Raw genomic sequence first — 18,967 nt, forward strand, 5'->3', positions numbered from 1 at the left:
AGATGCACGACACAGAAGCTGGCAAAACTGGAACAAAGGTGGAAGGAACTAAACAGGTCATTCGTTCTGTCTATGCTAGGTCCCCATCAAGAGGGAGGGGCATTGCCATGCATGTCCCCACAAGGATGCTCCTTGGAAGATGTCTGGGCAGATCCTGCCACTACTGCTAGCTCCAAAGTGATTAAGTTTGTGTCTGTCCACAGTAATCAGGTTGACACAAAACCAACCCTCTCCTTTGCATGTCTTAGCAGTCCCTGAGTCAGCAAGTATGAAGAGGCCACTCTAGCAAAATCCAGCCTGTGATCTTCCAGCCCAGCCCACAGTCATTCAGAGCAAGGCTTTGCTCAGCAGGCCTCATGGGCACTGCCCACCCCAAACCTGACCAGTGCACAGGCAGGACCCTGCAGTTCTCTGGAGGGAATTGCAGTCAAGCACTCACACCCCAAAACCCAGGCCAGACATGGACAGACACAGATCTGCATTCCAAGCCTTGTGTTTCCAGTCTGAGGCCTGCTTACTGGGCCTCACCAGAAGACCCTCCCTTCCCAGCATGAGCCTTTGCTTCTGGGCTCCTCCCAGTGAGATTGACCCTCCCCAATGCCTATATGTGCTGCATCCACCTCACTGTCACCTAAACCTTTCAGTAGGGGAAAGGCGGAACCTTGGAGAGACAGTGTGCTATAGATTGGATGTTTGTTCCATCCAAAACTCATCTTGGGATTGGAAACCCCAAGTATAGAGGTGAGGCCTGATGCGCCATGTCTCGGTCATGGAGGCCAACCCTTTATGAATCACTTAGTGCCCTCTCTGGTCAAGGGTGAGTTCTTCTCTTAGTTCCTAGCAAGAGCTGGTCGTTGAAGAGTCTGGGCCCTCCCTCTTGCCCTCTCTTACTTCCTTTACTTGCCATGTGACCTCTGCCCAGGACAGCTCCCCATCTCCTTCTGCCAGGAGCTAAAGCAGCCTGAGGCCTGCAGCAGCAGCCAAGCAGATATCATGCTCCTATGCAGCCTGCAAAGCCACGACCCAAATCAACCTCTATCTTCATGAGCAACCTGGCCCCAGCTATTCCTTTCCAGCCACACTAAAAGGCAAAGACCCGGCACTTTTCTCTTCTCTCTCTGCTTGCGCTGCCTCAGTAGGTGAACAAAGACGTGACCCTTATTACACTTTGGCCCATTTTCTCCCTGAGCTCCTCAAAACCTGGTAATGTGGCAAGGACTCATGCAGTTTCCTAGGAGAGAGCTAAGGAGATATCAGAAATATAGGAAAGGTTGAAAAGCTCTGAGTGAGGAGATTAGAACATATTAAGACCTCACTTCCTGAGCAAAATCTACCCCAAGAGAGGAGACCCAAAGTCTTGGAGACCCACCTGAGCAGATGACACCAGCGTCTTCACCATGGCCACAGTTGTGGGAGAGCCAGCCACTGTGGGGCAGCTCCACAGGTAGGACTCGTGTCCTGAGCAGCGCACGTCGTCCAGGACAATGGGTCCTGAGCCCTGGCCAAACCGGGCATTTCCTGGGGCTGACGTGGCCCAGCCACAGTCCAGCTGCCTGCAGACCACATTGGCATCATTGGTGTCCCAGCTGTCATCACACACGGTGCCCCAGGAGCCTCGGTATAGGACCTCCACTCGGCCCTGACACCTGTTACCTCCATTCACCAGCCTCAGGGCCAAACTGGATTCAGATCCTACAGGGGAACACAAGAACCCTTCATTCATCTCTATGATGAGGTCAAGGATAAGGCATGTACAACACTCAGAGCAGTAGGCAAAGTAGTCAAGTTTGAATACAAATGCCAACGTCACCAGGACATGCAGTCACGACTGAAGATTACTGTACCCAGAGGTTAAGCTTTGTCATAGTTGAAAAGTGATGCCCTATTCTACTCAAGTCTATAAAAGCTCAAGTTATGGGTAAGCATGTATGACATCCCAGAGGAGGGGCCAGGAATGGACACTCCACTCCCCACTCTGCGGGCAGACAGGATGGAGCTGCACAGCTACAAATGGCAGGCCTAGACCCCTAACAATCTAGGGCAAGTTCCACACTCAGGGCATTTCCTAATGAACTAAGTCACCCAGGCAGGCAGTCACCTTTGCATAATGAAGCCAGAGATTAGGCTTAATTACAGTGAAAGTAGCACTGATATCCTACTCTGCCCAGGTCTATGGATGCTCAACTTTTGGGGAAGCACCTGTGACCCCATTGGAGGTGATAGGAATGGATATCCCACTATCTAGTTGAGTACACAGAGGATGGAGCTGCTCAGCTCCAGATGGCAGGCCCAGACCCCTCCCTTATTCAGGAGCATGGTCCTGTCTGGCTGACTGAGAAAGTACCAGAGATGGCAGGGATGAGGTCCCCGTAGGATTAGGGAGACCCCCAGGGCTTGTCCTGAGTGCACAGATGAGGATCTTTCCTGACCACTTGGAACAGGATCCCACAGGAGACAGGTCACCAGCACCCTCCACTCTCCAACATCACATCTAGTTCTGGGTCTTCAGAGACCCCAGCTTCCTCCCTACCCAACCCACAGAAACATGAAGAAGCAAGGGCCCACCTTGAGCCTCATCCTATCGCGAGTCTAATGAATACTAATGAACTTCTGGGAGGTCCTACTCCTGTTCCTAGTGCCGAGCTCACTGTTGAGCCAACTGTTTATCACCTGCTGCCATCCTCCCACCCTTAGCCTACTTCCCCACCTCTCTTCATGGCAATCATAAGTGAACTATGAAATCCGAAGTGTATCCAGAGGTAGAAAGTGAGCCCCAGGGAGTGTTGAGAGGATTCTTTACCTTCTGTGGGTACAGGTGATATCCTGACAGGCCAACTGTCTGTAAACAGCAACAAAGAGAAAGGATACAATTGGATTTGAAGGGAAAAAGGTAAAAAACAAGCAGTTCTCTGGACCAGGCAGCACACGTCATCCAGGACAATGGGTCCTGAGCCCTGGCCAAACCGGGCATTTCCTAGGACCTGGTTGTGAAAACAATTCCACTCCCAGGTCTACCCACTTGCTCCCCATGTGTCTGCCCAGGTCTCCTGCCCACAGAACTCATTCAGGGACAAAGGACACCATGCAGGCCCTTCCACCTCTCTCTGAGACAGGGATGACCTTTTCTCAGTTAGGAAACCTTTACCACCTCCATCCCCCACCATCCGCTGACACATGGACTGTCTGACTCATCTGACACCACTGCCAAGACTTGACACTTACAGCTAAAATGTTCAGGGGACTAGCGGGCCCACCCAGGGGAAATCAGGTTTCCTGGTAAGTGAAGGTACCAGAAACATTTCTTAGCCTCTCTCTCCCCTGAGCATGGCCTCTGCCTCTTCTGAATGCAGACATGGCCCTGCAGAATCTGGGGGTCTTTCAAGGGTCTTTCGTGTAGTGAGAGATGGGGGTATCAGGCCTGTACTGACCTTGCCTTCAAAAGAACATTAGAGGGTCTCACCCTCAATTCTCAGAAAGGTTATGTCAGCCCTGAACATAAAGGGGCCAAAGCTCATTAAACAGGTGGTTTCTTTCTGAACCTGTAAGGGTTTTCCATTGGGACAGCATGGAACGATATGATGAAAGCTGAGATGGATTGAAGAGAAGGCAGAAGCTGAATCCTATGTGTGCTTAAGAAGCACCATGTTAGGGTCTCAGTTACAGAGCTGGGGGGAAAATAACATGCCCCAGAGTATCTGCAGAGAAGCAGGAGGGCTCTGTGGACTGGGGAGAGGGTAACCAAGCAGAAAGAGAAGGCGTATCCCGAGGAAGGATTCTGGGGACTCACCTGGCCTGAGCGTCGACTGAGGCTGGGCAGCTGTGAGAAAAAATAGCAACATTAGACACCAAACACTCAGTGACTCCAATTAGAGTTAAGGTTGAAGTGACTTGGGGTAGCCACACCCTCAGGTGACGCCCATCACATGACCACCAAGTGGGCCCTGCCAGTGCCCACCGTGAAGCCATCAGTCCCTCAGGGACCCCACAGCCCCTGGCATTGCCTCCCTCTCTGTGCCTGTGGCTCACTCTCCAGGGATATGAAGGTCACTTCGGTGCCTGGGACCAGCCACAACAACCTCAGTATCAACACCCAGGGAGCAGCAAACAGCCACCCTAAGCAATGAGTAGATGAAGACCCTAACTCTCCACCCTTGAACTGCAGTGAGTCTGAGGTTTGATGTGGATTCTTGGTGATCCTCTGGGAGGTCCCCTCGCTCCCCATGCTGAGCTCGCATGTGAGCCCACCATTTGTGACTCACTGCCATCCTCCCACCCTTACCCCACTTCCCTGCCTCTCTTCACAGCAATCATAAGTGAACTATTTACAAATGTGTCCTTCCCTCTGAGTCAGTGGCTGACAGCACTCAAGGTAATACAGTGTTCAAGGAGAGGGGAGGTTTCACCAACCAGATCCCTGAAATATGCCATCCCTGAGTAGAAGCATCAGGGAAAATGGGGGTATGAGTTATGCGGATGTTCCTAGAGCAGAATAAAAAGCTCGTTATTTCTAATGTCAGCATGCTGGACCCTGTGTCTGAACACCGGTGCCTCAGTCACCCCCAAACTAATGTTGGGGCACTGCTTGCAGCTTGGGGATCTGTGCTGACCATGGCATTGTACCCACAGGCCAGTTGCCCCAACTAAAGTCCAGAGCCACCAGATAACCAGGAAAGTCTTGGGCGGGGGCCCTGGAGTGAGAAACCTGTTTGTCACTATATTCTCTGATTACAGTCTGTCCCCAGAATGGGCCCAAGTGATTTTCCTTTTTTAATAGAGACGGGGTTTGCCATCTTGCCCAGAGCTGGTCTTGAACACCTGAGCTCAAGCAATCTGCCTGCCTCATCCTCCCAAAGTGCTGGGATTACAGTTGTGAGCCACCACACCTGACCCTCCAGAGATCTTTGATGCCTACCTGAGCAGATAACACCAGCATCTTCACTATGGCCACAGTTATGGGAGAGCCAGCCATTGTGGGGGCAGCTCCACAGGTAGGACTCGTACCCTGAGCAGCGCACGTCATCCAGGACAATGGATCCTGAGCCCTGGCCAAACCGGGCATTTCCTGGGGCTGACGTGGCCCAGCCACAACCCAGCTGCCTGCAGACCACATTGGCATCATTGGTGTCCCAGCTGTCATCACACACGGTGCCCCAGGAGCCTTGATACAGGACCTCCACACGGCCCTGACACCTGTCACCTCCATTCACCAGCCTCAGGGCCAAACCATAATCAGATCCTAGAGGAAGGCACAGAATTTCTCTTGTACACTCCTACTGAGAGACAAGGTCTCAGGGCCTGCAGGGCATTCGGGGTCTTTCCCATAGGCAAATATCTTTGAGAGAATCTCTAACTAGGCTGGGCTCTAACATGCCTTAAGGTTAGAGTTCTTCGTGGGGAAGAGGACAGTGACTGCTTGGCCCAAACCCAAGTCTTAGAGCTTCTGCTGGAGGAGAATAAAAGGCTCCTCCTAATCTGCATCCTGGAAGGGGCCTAGAGATACACAAGATCCTTCTCTAAGCAGACCATGGGCTCTGCCTGATTCACTCAGACAGGGGACACATAACATCCCACACTGAAAAGCAGCGTCATGACATCAGGATGTGCTGGAAGGAGCTCTGATGTGTATCTGCAGCTCTAAGGTTGGCTTGGAGCACATTTTGCACGTGATCTTCCTGGCCTTATAGCCTTCCTCAGGACCAGGATGGCTGGGGTCAGCACAGAGCTGTGGAGATGGGGGAGCTGGGCTGTCACTCTGGACTGGAGACTGATCTCACTGGTCTCTGCTTCCAAAGCACAAAGGCTCTTGGAGATGCCACATTCTGACTGATTTCTCCCTACCCCCAGGAACATGGGCAATGAAGGAATCTTCACTCTAGCTGACCTCTGGGATCTACCACTGTCTACTCACAACATTCCGTCCCATCCCATTCCCTAAAATGTTTCCTGAATAACAGTAAAGCCCATGGATATAGTTGGCACCATGACATACAGAAACAGACTCAAAATTACTGATTACCTGTCACAACAGTAGACTCGGTATTTGTGATGGTAGTCTCTGCATTTGCCAATTGTAGAAGATGAAAAACAAAACAAAACAAAACAAAATAAAAAACCAGAAAATATAAAATTAGATCTCCTTTGAGGACACTCATGGGCTGAAAGTGAACTAGGATCTGCTGAGAAGCCATCACTCCTGATCTGGATATTGTCTTGCTGTGTAACTTTGGGAAAGTCAAGAAACCTGTCTAGCACTGAGTTCTTCAATTCTAAAGGGCTGCTTGTGGAGGAAATATTTCTGTACCAACATACTCACTCTGATTCTGATATGCCTACATGTAACCTATACAGAACTCCAGGAGAGAGATGCAAAAATAACTTTTCCCATTATTATGCCTCTAATTGATTTCTCTTCTCTAATTGCATTGGCTACTATCTCCAGTATGACATTGAACAGCAGTGGGGATGGAGGGCATACTTGCCTTGTTTTTCACACTAGTGGAAATGCTTCTAATATTCCCCTTTAAGTAAGATACTGGCTTGGAATCTCTGTTTTTTAATTGCTCCAGAGCCCTGGAATTTGTCCAGGGCACCTACAAGAACTGACTGAGTGCTAGGACTTGGAGAGGAAGGGACCTGAGAGTTACCCTTAACCCACTGCAGCCACAACACTCAGCTTCTGTCTGAGCTCTCCACTGGGCTTCTACATGAGGTCTCTGGATCTAGAAGAAATGTGACTCCCACCTGACACTGGAGTTCCTGATAAGAGCAACTCCGAGTAAGTCCTATCTGCAGTCCTGTGTGACAGGCAGATCAGTCAAATCCCTCCACCCCCTTGCTCCCATCCCTGGCCGGACCAGTTATACCAAAGGGCTTGTCAGGCCGAGGTGTGGTCCTTAACATGTAACAGGGTCCTCAGGGGAAACCACTCCAGAGGAAGGAACAGATTCTCCTCTTATAGCTGCTGCAAATAACAAAATGTGGGAATCTTGGTTAAGGGACATGGCTAAGTCAGAATAAAGCCAGTCTCACCCTCATTCCTAGTGTCTTCTCTGTCCTTCATCATAGGAAAGAGAAAGAGGTTAAGTCAGGCCTCACCCCATGTGCCAGAGGGAGAGGAAAGCAGATGATCTGAGGAATGGGAGGGCCTGATGCATGTACCATCAGCATTCCCAACTGCTGCATGCTAACCCTGGGCAGGGCAGAGGCTTTGGTGAGAATGTTGTCCTTGAGCTTCTCCTAGGGCCAAGGTTTCCCATGGGAAATGGAAAGTGACTTCCCTTCCCAAAGCCCAGACTGCCAGCATCCCAGGCTGTATTGACTATGTCTCCCAGATTTCTCACTGGAGGTACCCAAGGGGGAAGTACCTGACCTCTGATGTCCATGAGTTGAAGGATTGTGATTTCTCTCTGTTAAGAAGAAACAAGGGTGGCCTAACATGGGCTTAAAGAAAGGGCAAGGGCAAGGATGCTGTCCTAGCAATTTGGCTACGTTAGCAGGTAGGCACCTGCGTCTCAAGGCCTTGTAGCCAGAGATCCAGCACCATAGGCTGGCCAGAGATGAGCACAGCTGGGTGAGGAACATAGGAGTGAGCAACAAGCAAGGATAACAGAATCTCTAGAGACAGAACAAGAGGCTCCACTGAGAACTCCTTGGAGATGTATCTTCAAGTTGATTCCTCCTCAGTCTCAGACACGATCGATGCAAGAGAGACCTGTTCAGACCTGAGGCCTTATGTGGAAGGGCCCCTCTTGGGAACTAAGCACCCTACTTTCTAGGCCCTCTACACCTCATCTGAATCAGAGATGAACCTATGGGTGCAGAGTGGTAATGAGCCCACAGGGATCCCTCATAGTTGACGTTACCTTCCGCTACAGTTGACTCCAGGGGCGCCTCTGAGGGAAACACAGAACCTGCAGGGTGGAGAAAGGAGGAGCTCATTAATGGTAGCCCTCACTTGGGGAGGGTTGGTCCATGGCTTCCTCAGCTCTAAAGCAAGGGCTGGAAACAGGGCCGAAGGGCACGCTCCATTGCTAAAAGCCAACCATGTGCCAATCACTCTCTCATTGTACTGGTCCCAGGCTGGCTAGGATGCCACATGAGCATCCTTTACTCTTATTACCCTATCCCCACCTCCTCAAATGACAAAACACACCCTCAAATGACAAATATTCACCATGACTGGAATATTCCTGAGAAGGTGGTTCAACTAGAAAAAAGGTAGTTTCGAAAGCAAACCAACCTTTCCAGAATGCAACACTAAGCCACTCACAAAGCGGCTGCATGGAGGACGATGCCCCCTTAGGGAGCCCAGTCCCACTTGGTAGTTGGATTATCAAGGGCACACCCCAGGCATGGTAACCTGGGCTCAGTCCAGCCCACACTCCAAATGCCAGAGTTGCTCTCAAAGTAGACAGTTTAACCAGAAACTCCTCTTTGGGGAACACACGATGGGACAGTGCCCTTGTAGGTTTCTTTGTGGATTAAAAAACCCCTCCATCCTCCTCAGCCTTTAAAAGAGGAGAAACTGCCACTTAGGAAGATATATATTTGGTATCCTAGGCCAGGGGTGGTCGCGATGCTGCTCATCAGAACCAGCCTACGAGGTGATTGTATCAGCAGACTCCGGGGGGCTGAGACTGAAGCCTGCTTCCATCACATTCAGCTTCAGAAAGACAGGCAGATGATCCATTGACCTGCACTATCTATGAAAAGGGGCGGTACCACCTGCCCTCCAACATCAATTAAGACATGACTTACATCAAAGCAAGTAAACTATAGAGCACACTCATAAATATACACATGAGCTCATGTGTGGTGATATTGACTCAGAGTTGCACATACACAGTGTAAGGTGACATCCACACTACCTGAGCACATGACACCAGCACACTACTTTCTATGCCCTCTGCACCTGTTCTGGATCAGAGATGAACCTAGGGGTGCAGTGGGGTAATGAGCCCACAGGGATCCCCCATAGTAGATGTTACCTTCTGCTACAGTTGACTCCAGGGGTGTCTCCGAGGGAAACACAGAACCTGCAGGGTAGAGAAAGGAGGAGCTCATTAATGGTAGCCCTCGCTTGGGGAGGGTTGGTCCATGGCTTCCTCAGCTCTGAAGCAAGGGCTGGAAACACGGGGCCTAAGGGCACCCTCCATTGCTAAAAGCCAACCATGTGCCAATCGCTCTGTCATTGTACTGGTCCCAGACTGGGCTAGGATGCCACACGAGCATCCTTTACTCTTATTACCCTACCCCACCTCCTCTGCTGCCACAGCCTCTATTCAAGAGGTTACCCAGTCCATTCACAACCCCAGGCTAGTCACAAGATTGAATGTCAAAAGACATCTGACTGTGTCTATGGCTCAAACACACCCTCAAATGACAAATATTCACCATGACTGGAATATTCCTGAGAAGGTGGTTCAACTAGAAAAAAGGTGGTTTTGAAAGCAAACCAACCTTTCCAGAATGCAACACTAAGCCACTCACAAAGCGGCTGCATGGAAGACAATGCCCCCTTGGGGAGCTCAGTCCCACTTGGTAGTTGGATTATCAAGGGCACATCCCAGGCGTGGTAGCCTGGGCTCAGTCCAGCCCACACTCCAAATGCCAGAGTTGCTCTCAAAGTAGACAGTTTAACCAGAAACTCCTCTTTGGGGATCACACCATGGGACAGTGTCCTTGTAGGTTTCTTTGTGGATTAAAAAACCCCTTGGTGTCTGCACACATCCTGGCACTGTGTGGACAAAGGAAATCAGAACTGGGATTTGCTGGGTCGCGTCCAGGAGAAGTTCTCTTTTCCATTGAGAATATTAAGTATCTTTTATTTGTCATTTAATTCCCAACAAAGAGAATGCCTTGGGTTACTCCTCAATTTGATGTTGGTATACATTTCTGTCTTAAGGACCAGCAGCTCCCCCATCCTCCTTAGCCTTTAAAAGAGGAGAAACTTCCCCCTAGGAAGGTATTTATTTGTATCCCAGGACAGGGATGGTCGTGATGCTGCTCATCAGAACTAGTCCACGAAGTGATTGCATCAGCAGACTCTGAGGGGCTGAGACTGAAGACTGCCTGTACCACATCCAGCTTCAGAAGGACAGGCAGATGATCCCTTGACCTTCGTTGTCTATGAAAAGGGGCAGTATCACCTACCCTCCAACATCAATTAAGATACGACTTACATCAAAGCAAGTAACTGCAGAGCACACACATATGAAACCACACTTGCTCATGTGTGGTGATATTGACTCAGAGTTGCACAGACACAGTGTAAGGTGACATCCACACTACCTGAGCACACGACACCAGCACCCTACCTTCTATGCCCTCTGGACCTCATCTGAATCACAGACAAACCTAGGGGTACAGTGGGGTAAGGAGCCCACAGGGATCCCCCACAGTAGTCGTTACCTTCTAATACTCTAGTTGACCCCAGGGGCACCTCCGAGGGAAATGGAGAAACTGCTGGGTGGAAAAGGAAGAGCTCATTGATGGTATCCCTCGCTTTGGGAGGGTTGGCCCATGGCTTCCTCAGCTCTCAAGCAAGGGCTGGAAGCACAGGGCCTAACCGCACCCTCCATTGCTAAAAGCTAACAAAGTACCAATCACTCTGTCACCATAATGGCCCCAGGCTGGGCTAGGATGCCACACGCTCTTATTACACTTCCCCCACCTCCTCTACTGCCACGACCTCTATTCAAAAAGCCACCCAGTCTATTCACAGCCCCATGCTAGTCACAAGATTGAATGTCAAATAACATCAGGGTATTTCTTCTTTTTTTTTGAGACAGAGTCTTGCTTTGTCGCCCAGGCTGGAGTGCAGTGGCGCGATCTCTGCTCACTGCGAGCTCTGCCCCCCGGGGATTCACGCCATTCTCCTACCTCAGCCTCCTGAGTAGCTGGGACTACAGGTGCCCGCCACCACACCCGGTTAATTTTTTTGTATTTTTAGTAGAGACGGGGTTTCACCGTGTTTGCCAGGATGGTCTCGATCTCCTGACCTCATGATCCGCCTGCCTCGGCCTCCCAAAGTGCTGAGATTATAGGCGTGAGCCACCCCGTACAGGCTTTTTTCTTTTTTCTTTCTTTTTTTTTTTTTTTTTTTTGTGAGACGGAGTCTTGCTCTGTCGCCCAGGCTGGAGTGCAGTGGCACTATCTCAGCTCACTGCAACCTTCACCCCTGCAGGTTTAAGCAATTCTCTGCCTCAGCCTCCAGAGCAGCTGGGATTACAGGTGCGTGCCACCACGCCCAGCTAATTTTTTTGTATTTTTAGTAGAGACAGGGTTTCACCATCTTGGCCAGGCTGATCTTGAACTCCTGACCTCATGATCCACCTGCCTCAGCCTCCCAAAGTGCTAGGATTACAGGCGTGAGCCACCATGAATATCAGGCTATTTCTATACCTCAAACACACCCTGAAATGACAAATACTATCACTGAAATATTCCTGAGAAGGTGGTTCATCTAGAAAAAAAGGTGGTTTTGAAGGAAAACCAACCTTCCCAGAATGCAAAACTAAGCCACTCACAAACTGGCTGCAAGGAGGACGATGCCCCCTTGGGGAGCCCAGTCCCACTTGGTAGTTGGATTATCAAGGGCACATCCCAGGCATGGTAGCCTGGTAGCATGGTAGCATGAGCATGGGCTCAATCCAGCCCACACACTAAATGCCAGAGTTGCTCTAGAAGTGGACAGTTTAGCTAGAAACTCCTCTTTGGGGATCACGCCATGGGACAGTGTCCTTGTAGGTTTCTTTGAGGATTAAAAATCCCCTTGGTGTCCACACACATCCTGGCTCTATGTGAACAAAGGAAATCAGAACTGGGATTTGCTGGGTTGGGTCCAGGAGAAGTTCTCTTTTCCATTGAGGATGTTAAGTATCTTTTATTTGTCATTTAATTCCTAATAAAGAGAATGCTATAGTTTACTCCTCAATTTGATGTTGGGATATATTTATATCTTAAGGACTAGCAGTTCCCCCATCCTCCTCAGCCTATAAAAAAAGGAGAAACTGCCACTTAGGAAGATATATGTTTGGTATCGCAGGACAGGGGTGGTCCTGATGCTGCTCATCAGAACTAGTCCACGAGGTGATTGCATCAGCAGGCTCTGAGGGGCTGAGACTGAAGCCTGCCTCCACCACATCCAGCTTCAGAAGAACAGGCAGATAATCCCTTGACCTTCATTGTCTATGAAAAGGGGGCAGTGCCACCTACCCTCCAACATCAACTAAGACATCACTTACAGCAAAGCAAGTAACTGCAGAGCACACACAAGTGTACAAACACGTGCTCATGTGTGGTGATATTGACTCAGAGTTGCACATACACAGTGCAAGGTGACATCCACACTACCTGAGCACATGATGCCAGCACCCTACCTTCTATGCCCTCTGCACCTGTTCTGGATAAGAGATGAACCTAGGGGTGCAGTGGGGAAATGACCCCACAGGGATGCCCCATAGTAGACATTACCTTCTACTGATGTTACCTCCAGGGACGCCTCCGAGGGAATCAGAGAACCTGCAGGGTGGAGAAAGGAAGAGCTCATTGATGGTAGCCCTCGCGTGGGAAGGGCTGGTCCATAGCTTCCTCAGCTCTCAAGCAAAGACTGGAAGCACAGGGCCTAAGGGCAGGCTCCATTACTAAGAGCCAATCAACTGCCAATCCCTCTGTCACCATAATGGTCCCAGGCTGGGCTAGGATGCTGCACGAGCATCCTTTGCTCTTGTTACCCTCCCGCAAACTGCTCTGCTGCCACAGCCTCTATTCAAAAAGTCACCCAGTCCATTCACAGCCCCATCCTAGTCACAAGATTGGATGACAAATAACACCTGGCCGTTTCTATAGCTCAAACACACCCTCAAATGACAAATATTCACCATCACTGAAGCATTCCTGAGAACGTGATTCAACCAGAAAAAAGGTGGTTTCCAAAGAAAACCAACCTTTTCTGAATGCAAAACTAAACCACTCACAAAGTGGCTGCATATAGGACCATGCCCCCTTGGGGAGCCCAGTCCTACATGGTGGTTGGATTATCAAGGGTACATCCCATGCACAGAGGCATGGGCTCAGGCCAGTCCACACAGCAAATGCCACGGTTCCCCTAGAAGTGGACAGTTTAACCCAAAACTCCTCTTTGAGGAGCACGCCATTGGCCAGTGTCCTTGGAGGTTTATTTGTGGATCAAAGAACCCCTTGGTCTCTGCGCACATCCTGGCACTATGTGAACAAAGGACATCAGCACTGGGATTTGCTGGGTTGGGTCCAGGAGAAGTTCTCTTTTCCATTGAGGATTTTAAGTATCTTTTATTTAATTCCCTATAAAGAGAATGCTTTGGGTTACTCCTCAATTTCATGTTGGTATACATTTATGTCTTAAGGACCAGCAGTTCCCCCATCCTCCTCAGCCTTTAAAGGAGGAGAAACTGCCACTTAGGAAGATATTTATTTGGTATCTGAGGCCAGGGGTGGTCATGATGCTGCTCATCAGAACCAGTCCATGAGGTGATTGCATCAGCAGGCTCTGGGGGCCTGAGACTGAAGCCTGCCTCCACCACGTCCAGTTTCAGGACAGGCCGATGATTCCTTGACCTTCCTTGTCTATGAAGTGGGCCAGTAACCACCTGCCCTCCAATATCAATTAAGACATGACTTACTGCAAAGCAAGTAAGCTTCAGAGCACACACATACGTACACACATGTGCTCACGTGTGTTGATATTGGCTCAGAGTTGCACATACACAGAGCAAGGTGATATCCATACTACCAGAGCATATGACACCAGCATCTTCCCTGTGGCCACATTCGTGGTTATACCATCCGCTGTAGGGACAGCTTGACAGGTAGGGCTCCCTTCCCGAGCAATGCACGTCACCCAAGAGAATGTTTCCCAAGCCCTGACCAAAGTGGGCCCCGCCCAGGGCTGACACGGAATAGCCACAGCCAAGCTGCCTGCAGACAACATCTGCATCCTGGGCATCCCAGCTGTCATCACACACAGTGCCCCAGTAGCCTTGGTACAGGACCTCCACCCGGCCCTGACACAGGTCACCTCCATTCACCAGTCTCAGAGGTAGACCTGCAGTGACACAGTGAGAAGCCCTTATCCTGGTGCTCTTGGCTGCCTTGACTTGCATCCCTACCCACCTCCCTCCCCCTTCTTCCTCTCACCATCCTGCCTATTTATAGTCCTTCTCCCCACAGGACCTTAAATATCCTTGTTCTTCCACGTTCTGTCTTTGCCCTCCTCTCATTCTGTATTTTCCCCCTGGAGAACCTCATGTACTTGAGAACTTTCCAGAAGACCCCCAAATCCACCTCTCTGATCCTGACTCATCCCTGACAGCCCAGCCCTGAGCTCTAGACCAGCATTTTCAGTGGCCTCCTGGCCATCCCATCCCCCACATCATCCCAAACTCAACACAGCCTCTTCCCTCCATTTGAATTAAGGATGTCATCATGCTCCACATCAACCATGCTGGGAATGAGGGCATCATATTCGACTCCTCCTCCTCCTCACGTCCTACATCTAACATCACCAAGGTCATTCTTTCCTTGTCATTCCCACTGCCATTTCACCGGGATAAGCCTTCATCCCCTTGAACCTGGCCTCCTCCCAGCTGAATCCTCAGTCGTTGGTCTTCCTTTCTCTAGTCCATCCACATTCATTGATTCAACCAGCATTGATGGAGTGCTTACTCTGTGCCCATTTCTGTGCTAAGAGGATTCATCAGTCTCCAGGTGGTCTTCAAGTTTTATCTTTACAAAGTACAAATATATTCAATTCAATTCCTTGCTCAAAATGCTTCAATATACTCTCCAGTCCCATCAGGATCAAGTCCAAGAGCAAGCTTTGACCTACTTTTCCAGCTTCCTATCCTGGGAGGGGCTGAAACAGCCTGCTTCCCACCGTGAAGCTGGCCATGCTGGGAAGTCAGTAAGTACCATGTTCCTGCCTGACACAATGCCACTAGACCACCCACTGGGGTAAGCTGCATTGATGGTGTGAGGAAAAGAGGCACAGGTCCTGAGGGGTGCAGCCCACCATCCTGAGAGTACGAACCAGATCCTGGGTGTGGCTTTTCAATGGTGCGTTTGAGATTATGAGAAACTTGTGGTCACAGAGTGAGAGGCTGGAATGGGATGCAAGGGTAGGGGGCAGGTTGCTTTTTCTCCCAGAGGGAGGAAAGGCCAGCTGCACCATCTTCAGGGCATCCCCAAAATACATTCAGGACCTCGCATGCTCTGCCCCTCCCCAGATTCAGGGACATAATCCATGGAGAAGATGCCTGTTCAGACCTGAGGCCTTATTCGGAAGGGCCCCTCTTAGGAGCTAAACACGCTACCTTCTATGCTATCTGCATCTCTTCTGGTGCAGAGATGAACCTAGAGGTGCAGCGAGGCAATGCGCCCCCTCCTGGTCACCCTGTGAATGGTCCTTCCAGAAAAGTGCTCAGTCTCCCTGCCTCAGACTCTCCCTTGCTGGGTGTTGGTCAGAAAGCTGCCTTTCCCAGGCCATTTCTGGATCTCTCAGGTCATGTCTTGGAAAGGGAGGGACTGACCTCACAGGGCCAAGGGCCCAGGAGTAGAGTCATCCCAAGTGAACACATAGAAGACCCTGAAAAATCAAACTTAGGCACAAAGGTCTGCACACTCTCACTGGAGAGGCAAGGACATTTAGCCAAAGTCAAAGACCAGGGCAGGGATAGGAAGAGGCACCCATCCTAGGCTCAAATCTCTGCCCTGCTACTCACCAGACACATAATCTTAGACATAGAAATATTGACAAATTAGCTAACTATGCCCTGGTTTTCCCATCTGCAAAATGGGCATAATCATATTACTTACCTCAAAGTGTTCTTGGGAAGATTTCATGACAATAGCACTCACTATGTGCATTAGTTGGGCACTTACTGTGTGCCAGGTGGTATTTTAAGTATTTTTAAAATATATCAATTCATTTCATACATGAAAATCATTTTACGAATGGCATATAGCAAGTACTTGGTAGAGTTTAGTGATCTTCAAGATACCTGTCATTATTAGTGAAAAGAAAGGTGGGCTGGGCGCAGTGACTCACGCCTGTAATCCCAGCACTTTGGGAATCCGAGGTGGGTGGATCACAAGATCAAGAGATCGAGACCATCCTGGCCAACATGGTGAAACCCCATCTCTACTAAAAATACAAAAATTAGCTGGGCGTGGTGGCGCGTGCCTGTAGTCCCAGCTACTCTGGAGGCTGAGGCAGGAAAATTGCATGAACCCGGGAGGCGGAGATTGCAGTGAGCCGAGATTGCACCACCGCACTCCAGTCTGGCGACAGAGCTAGACTCCGTCTCAAAAAAAAAAAGAAAGAAAGGTACTGACCTTTATTTTCAACTATCTCTCCTCACACGAAACTGAAGCTAACCTCCTCTGATAAATGACTGAGAGAGAGCAAGAGGAAGGAGAACGATAGCTGGGATTGACCGAGTGTGCACTTGGGATATGCCCCAGGTCTTGGCACCCACGTCTCCTGTCTCCCCGGCATTCCTGCGTTCGCAAGGCGGGTGTTTGCTCTGTGACCTGGGCTGTGCTCAGCGTCAACTAGCCAACAGCAGCAGAGGAGAACTGGCCAACCCCACCAGGGAAGACGAGTGAAGAAAAGGTCTTACCGTAGTCTGTAGTACTTGGGATCCACTCACCTGGAAAGAACGCAAATTCGTCTTAGAAACACTGTTTAGAAATGATTTCCTATGAGTCACAGAAATTGGCTTTCACTTCACCGTACAACACACCAGAGGGCGCTGTGGCTCAATCTTGGGTTTGTGTGTCTCCGACGTTCTTGCTAAATGATTTTGCAATAGCAGATTAAAGCAAGGGGATTGGATATGAGGAGTTCGATCATTTTAGATGTAATGAAGCACATATGTCTCTTTACTAGGCCCCTAACGCTACAGCTTATAGCTACAGGATGTAATCTATGCTTGGAAAGAAGGGTTGGACAAGAGAAGACAGCTTAAGCTGGTTGTCCAGTCTGAAATTTGAGTATAGCTGGCATCGACAACAACCACTCGGATGCCCCCTAAATAAGAAAATATGTTAGTGTCAGATATTCTGTTCCTTCTGACCCATAACCTGAAAACATTTTATTCTATCTTGAAGCAAATGGAAATCTAGAGATCCCTGGATCTTTATATTCAGTGAGGCCGGACAAGGTCCGTCGGACTCAACAGGAGCTTTTGAGTTTCTTTTTGAGCAGTTCTAACTATACTTGTGAGTGTTGATATTTCACAACTTTTATATATTTTAGAGGTCTTTCAAAGATCAGAGACAATATGTATTCATTTTTTTTAAAAGGATAAAACTCATTCTATCTTGTAATCACCATATGAATCCATTAGATCCTTTTATAAATCCAAGATTCATTATTGGCTTCTGATTTTATTTTTCCTATATCTTGAAACATTTCACTATTTCATCATCCAATAAATTATTGCATCATTATTCATCAATTATTAAATAGTAAGAAAATGGTAGAATGGTCAAGTTGCCTAGAAGGAAGATGAACGAGTGAAATGTCATAATTCTTCCATGGCCAAAGTATTGTATTATCTTTCAAGAAGATTTTTTTAAGACTAGAGATACTTTCTTCATAGTCTGCTTTTAGCTTTCATTGAATGCAGTTAGGAATTAAATTTTTTCATTTTCTACTTGTGATGGCGAAGAGAAGAAAACTGACAAAGGAAGATGTTTTTGCAATAATTAGATGAACCAGAAGAGGAATATAAAGATACAAGATATAGCACTCTACCAAATAATGTTAGAATTGATTGTACAACAAAAATCTCAGACTCAGAGTCCTCAGATGATGATATCCTAGATGAATTTCTCAAATTCAAGAATCCAGGAGCCAATGATACAATTCTAAGGACAAAAATAAAATACAGTACTCTTACCCACTTCCATAGGGATTTCATCACATGATATTTTGCAGCAAGAACTTCAATCATCTTATTTTGCTAGAAAAAGACCTGTGATGGTGTTCTTTTATCTTTTGTGATGTTTATATACCAAAATCTATGTGATACAAAAAGGTCTGCTATGTTTAAATTTTATTAACAATCCAATATACTTTCTTTCATTATTCCTTTTCTTTTTACTTCCTGGCAAAAGGAGGATTAAGGCATTTGACAAAATTATCAGATTATTATTTTATTTTTAGAGACAGAGTCTTGCTCTATTGCCCAGGCTGGATTCAAATTCCTGGGTTCAAGCGAGCCTCCTGCCTCCAGCCCTGGAGTAGCTGGAACTATAGGCATGCACCACCATGCCCGGCTCTTCAGATTCTTTGTAAATGTGGGTCCTGATAGCACTGACAATTGTGGTTCAGAGATATGAATTTCTCTAATGGAACCAAGAGGCCAGTGACAGGACTTGCTGTATGTCAGAGAACCTCTTCACCTGCCTCAACAGTCTGAATGTGAGCTCCATGATGGGCTCCCCCAGCTGCCCTGATGGCTTAGGAAGGGGGCCACTGAAACCACGTGGCTACACATCCCTGAAAATGAAGAAGAAACTCACAGTAGAAACCAGAACATTCATGATGGAACGTATCTCAAAATAATAAGAGCTACTTATGACAAACCCACAGCCAATATCACACTGAATGGGAAAAAACTGGAAGCATTCCCTTTGAAAACTGGCACAAGACAGGGATGCCCTCTCTTACCACTCCAATTCAACATAGTGTTGGAAGTTCTGGCCAGGGCAATCAGACAGGAGAAAGAAATAAGGGGTATGCAGTTAGGAAAAGAGGAAGTCAAATTGTCCCTGTTTGCAGATGACATGATTGTATATTTAGAAAACCCCATCGTCTCAGCCCAAAATCTCCTTAAGCTGATAAGCAACTTCAGCAAAGTCTCAGGATACAAAATCAATGTGCAAAAATCACAAGCATTCTTATACACCAGTAACAGACAAG

At 48.5% G+C, this 18,967-nt stretch overlaps 1 protein-coding gene across 1 annotated transcript in view; it reads right to left on the bottom strand.

Annotated features, from left to right (window-relative positions):
* The window catches only part of LOC108529743 (deleted in malignant brain tumors 1 protein), a gene marked incomplete at its 3' end in the record, with an annotated part of 49,987 nt that overhangs the window by 16,230 nt on the left and 14,790 nt on the right, over positions 1 to 18,967 (bottom strand). Inside the window, 10 exon segments of the mRNA XM_017872228.1 lie at positions 1,370 to 1,432; positions 1,435 to 1,692; positions 2,801 to 2,839; positions 3,788 to 3,817; positions 4,913 to 5,236; positions 6,017 to 6,055; positions 7,863 to 7,910; positions 8,988 to 9,035; positions 12,475 to 12,522; positions 16,659 to 16,688. Of these exon segments, the coding sequence (XP_017727717.1) occupies positions 1,370 to 1,432; positions 1,435 to 1,692; positions 2,801 to 2,839; positions 3,788 to 3,817; positions 4,913 to 5,236; positions 6,017 to 6,055; positions 7,863 to 7,910; positions 8,988 to 9,035; positions 12,475 to 12,522; positions 16,659 to 16,688 (927 nt within the window).

This window comes from Rhinopithecus bieti, unplaced genomic scaffold (genome assembly GCF_001698545.2).
Source record: "Rhinopithecus bieti isolate Rb0 unplaced genomic scaffold, ASM169854v2 scaffold_6710, whole genome shotgun sequence".
In the NCBI taxonomy this organism is placed as follows: domain Eukaryota; kingdom Metazoa; phylum Chordata; class Mammalia; order Primates; family Cercopithecidae; genus Rhinopithecus; species Rhinopithecus bieti.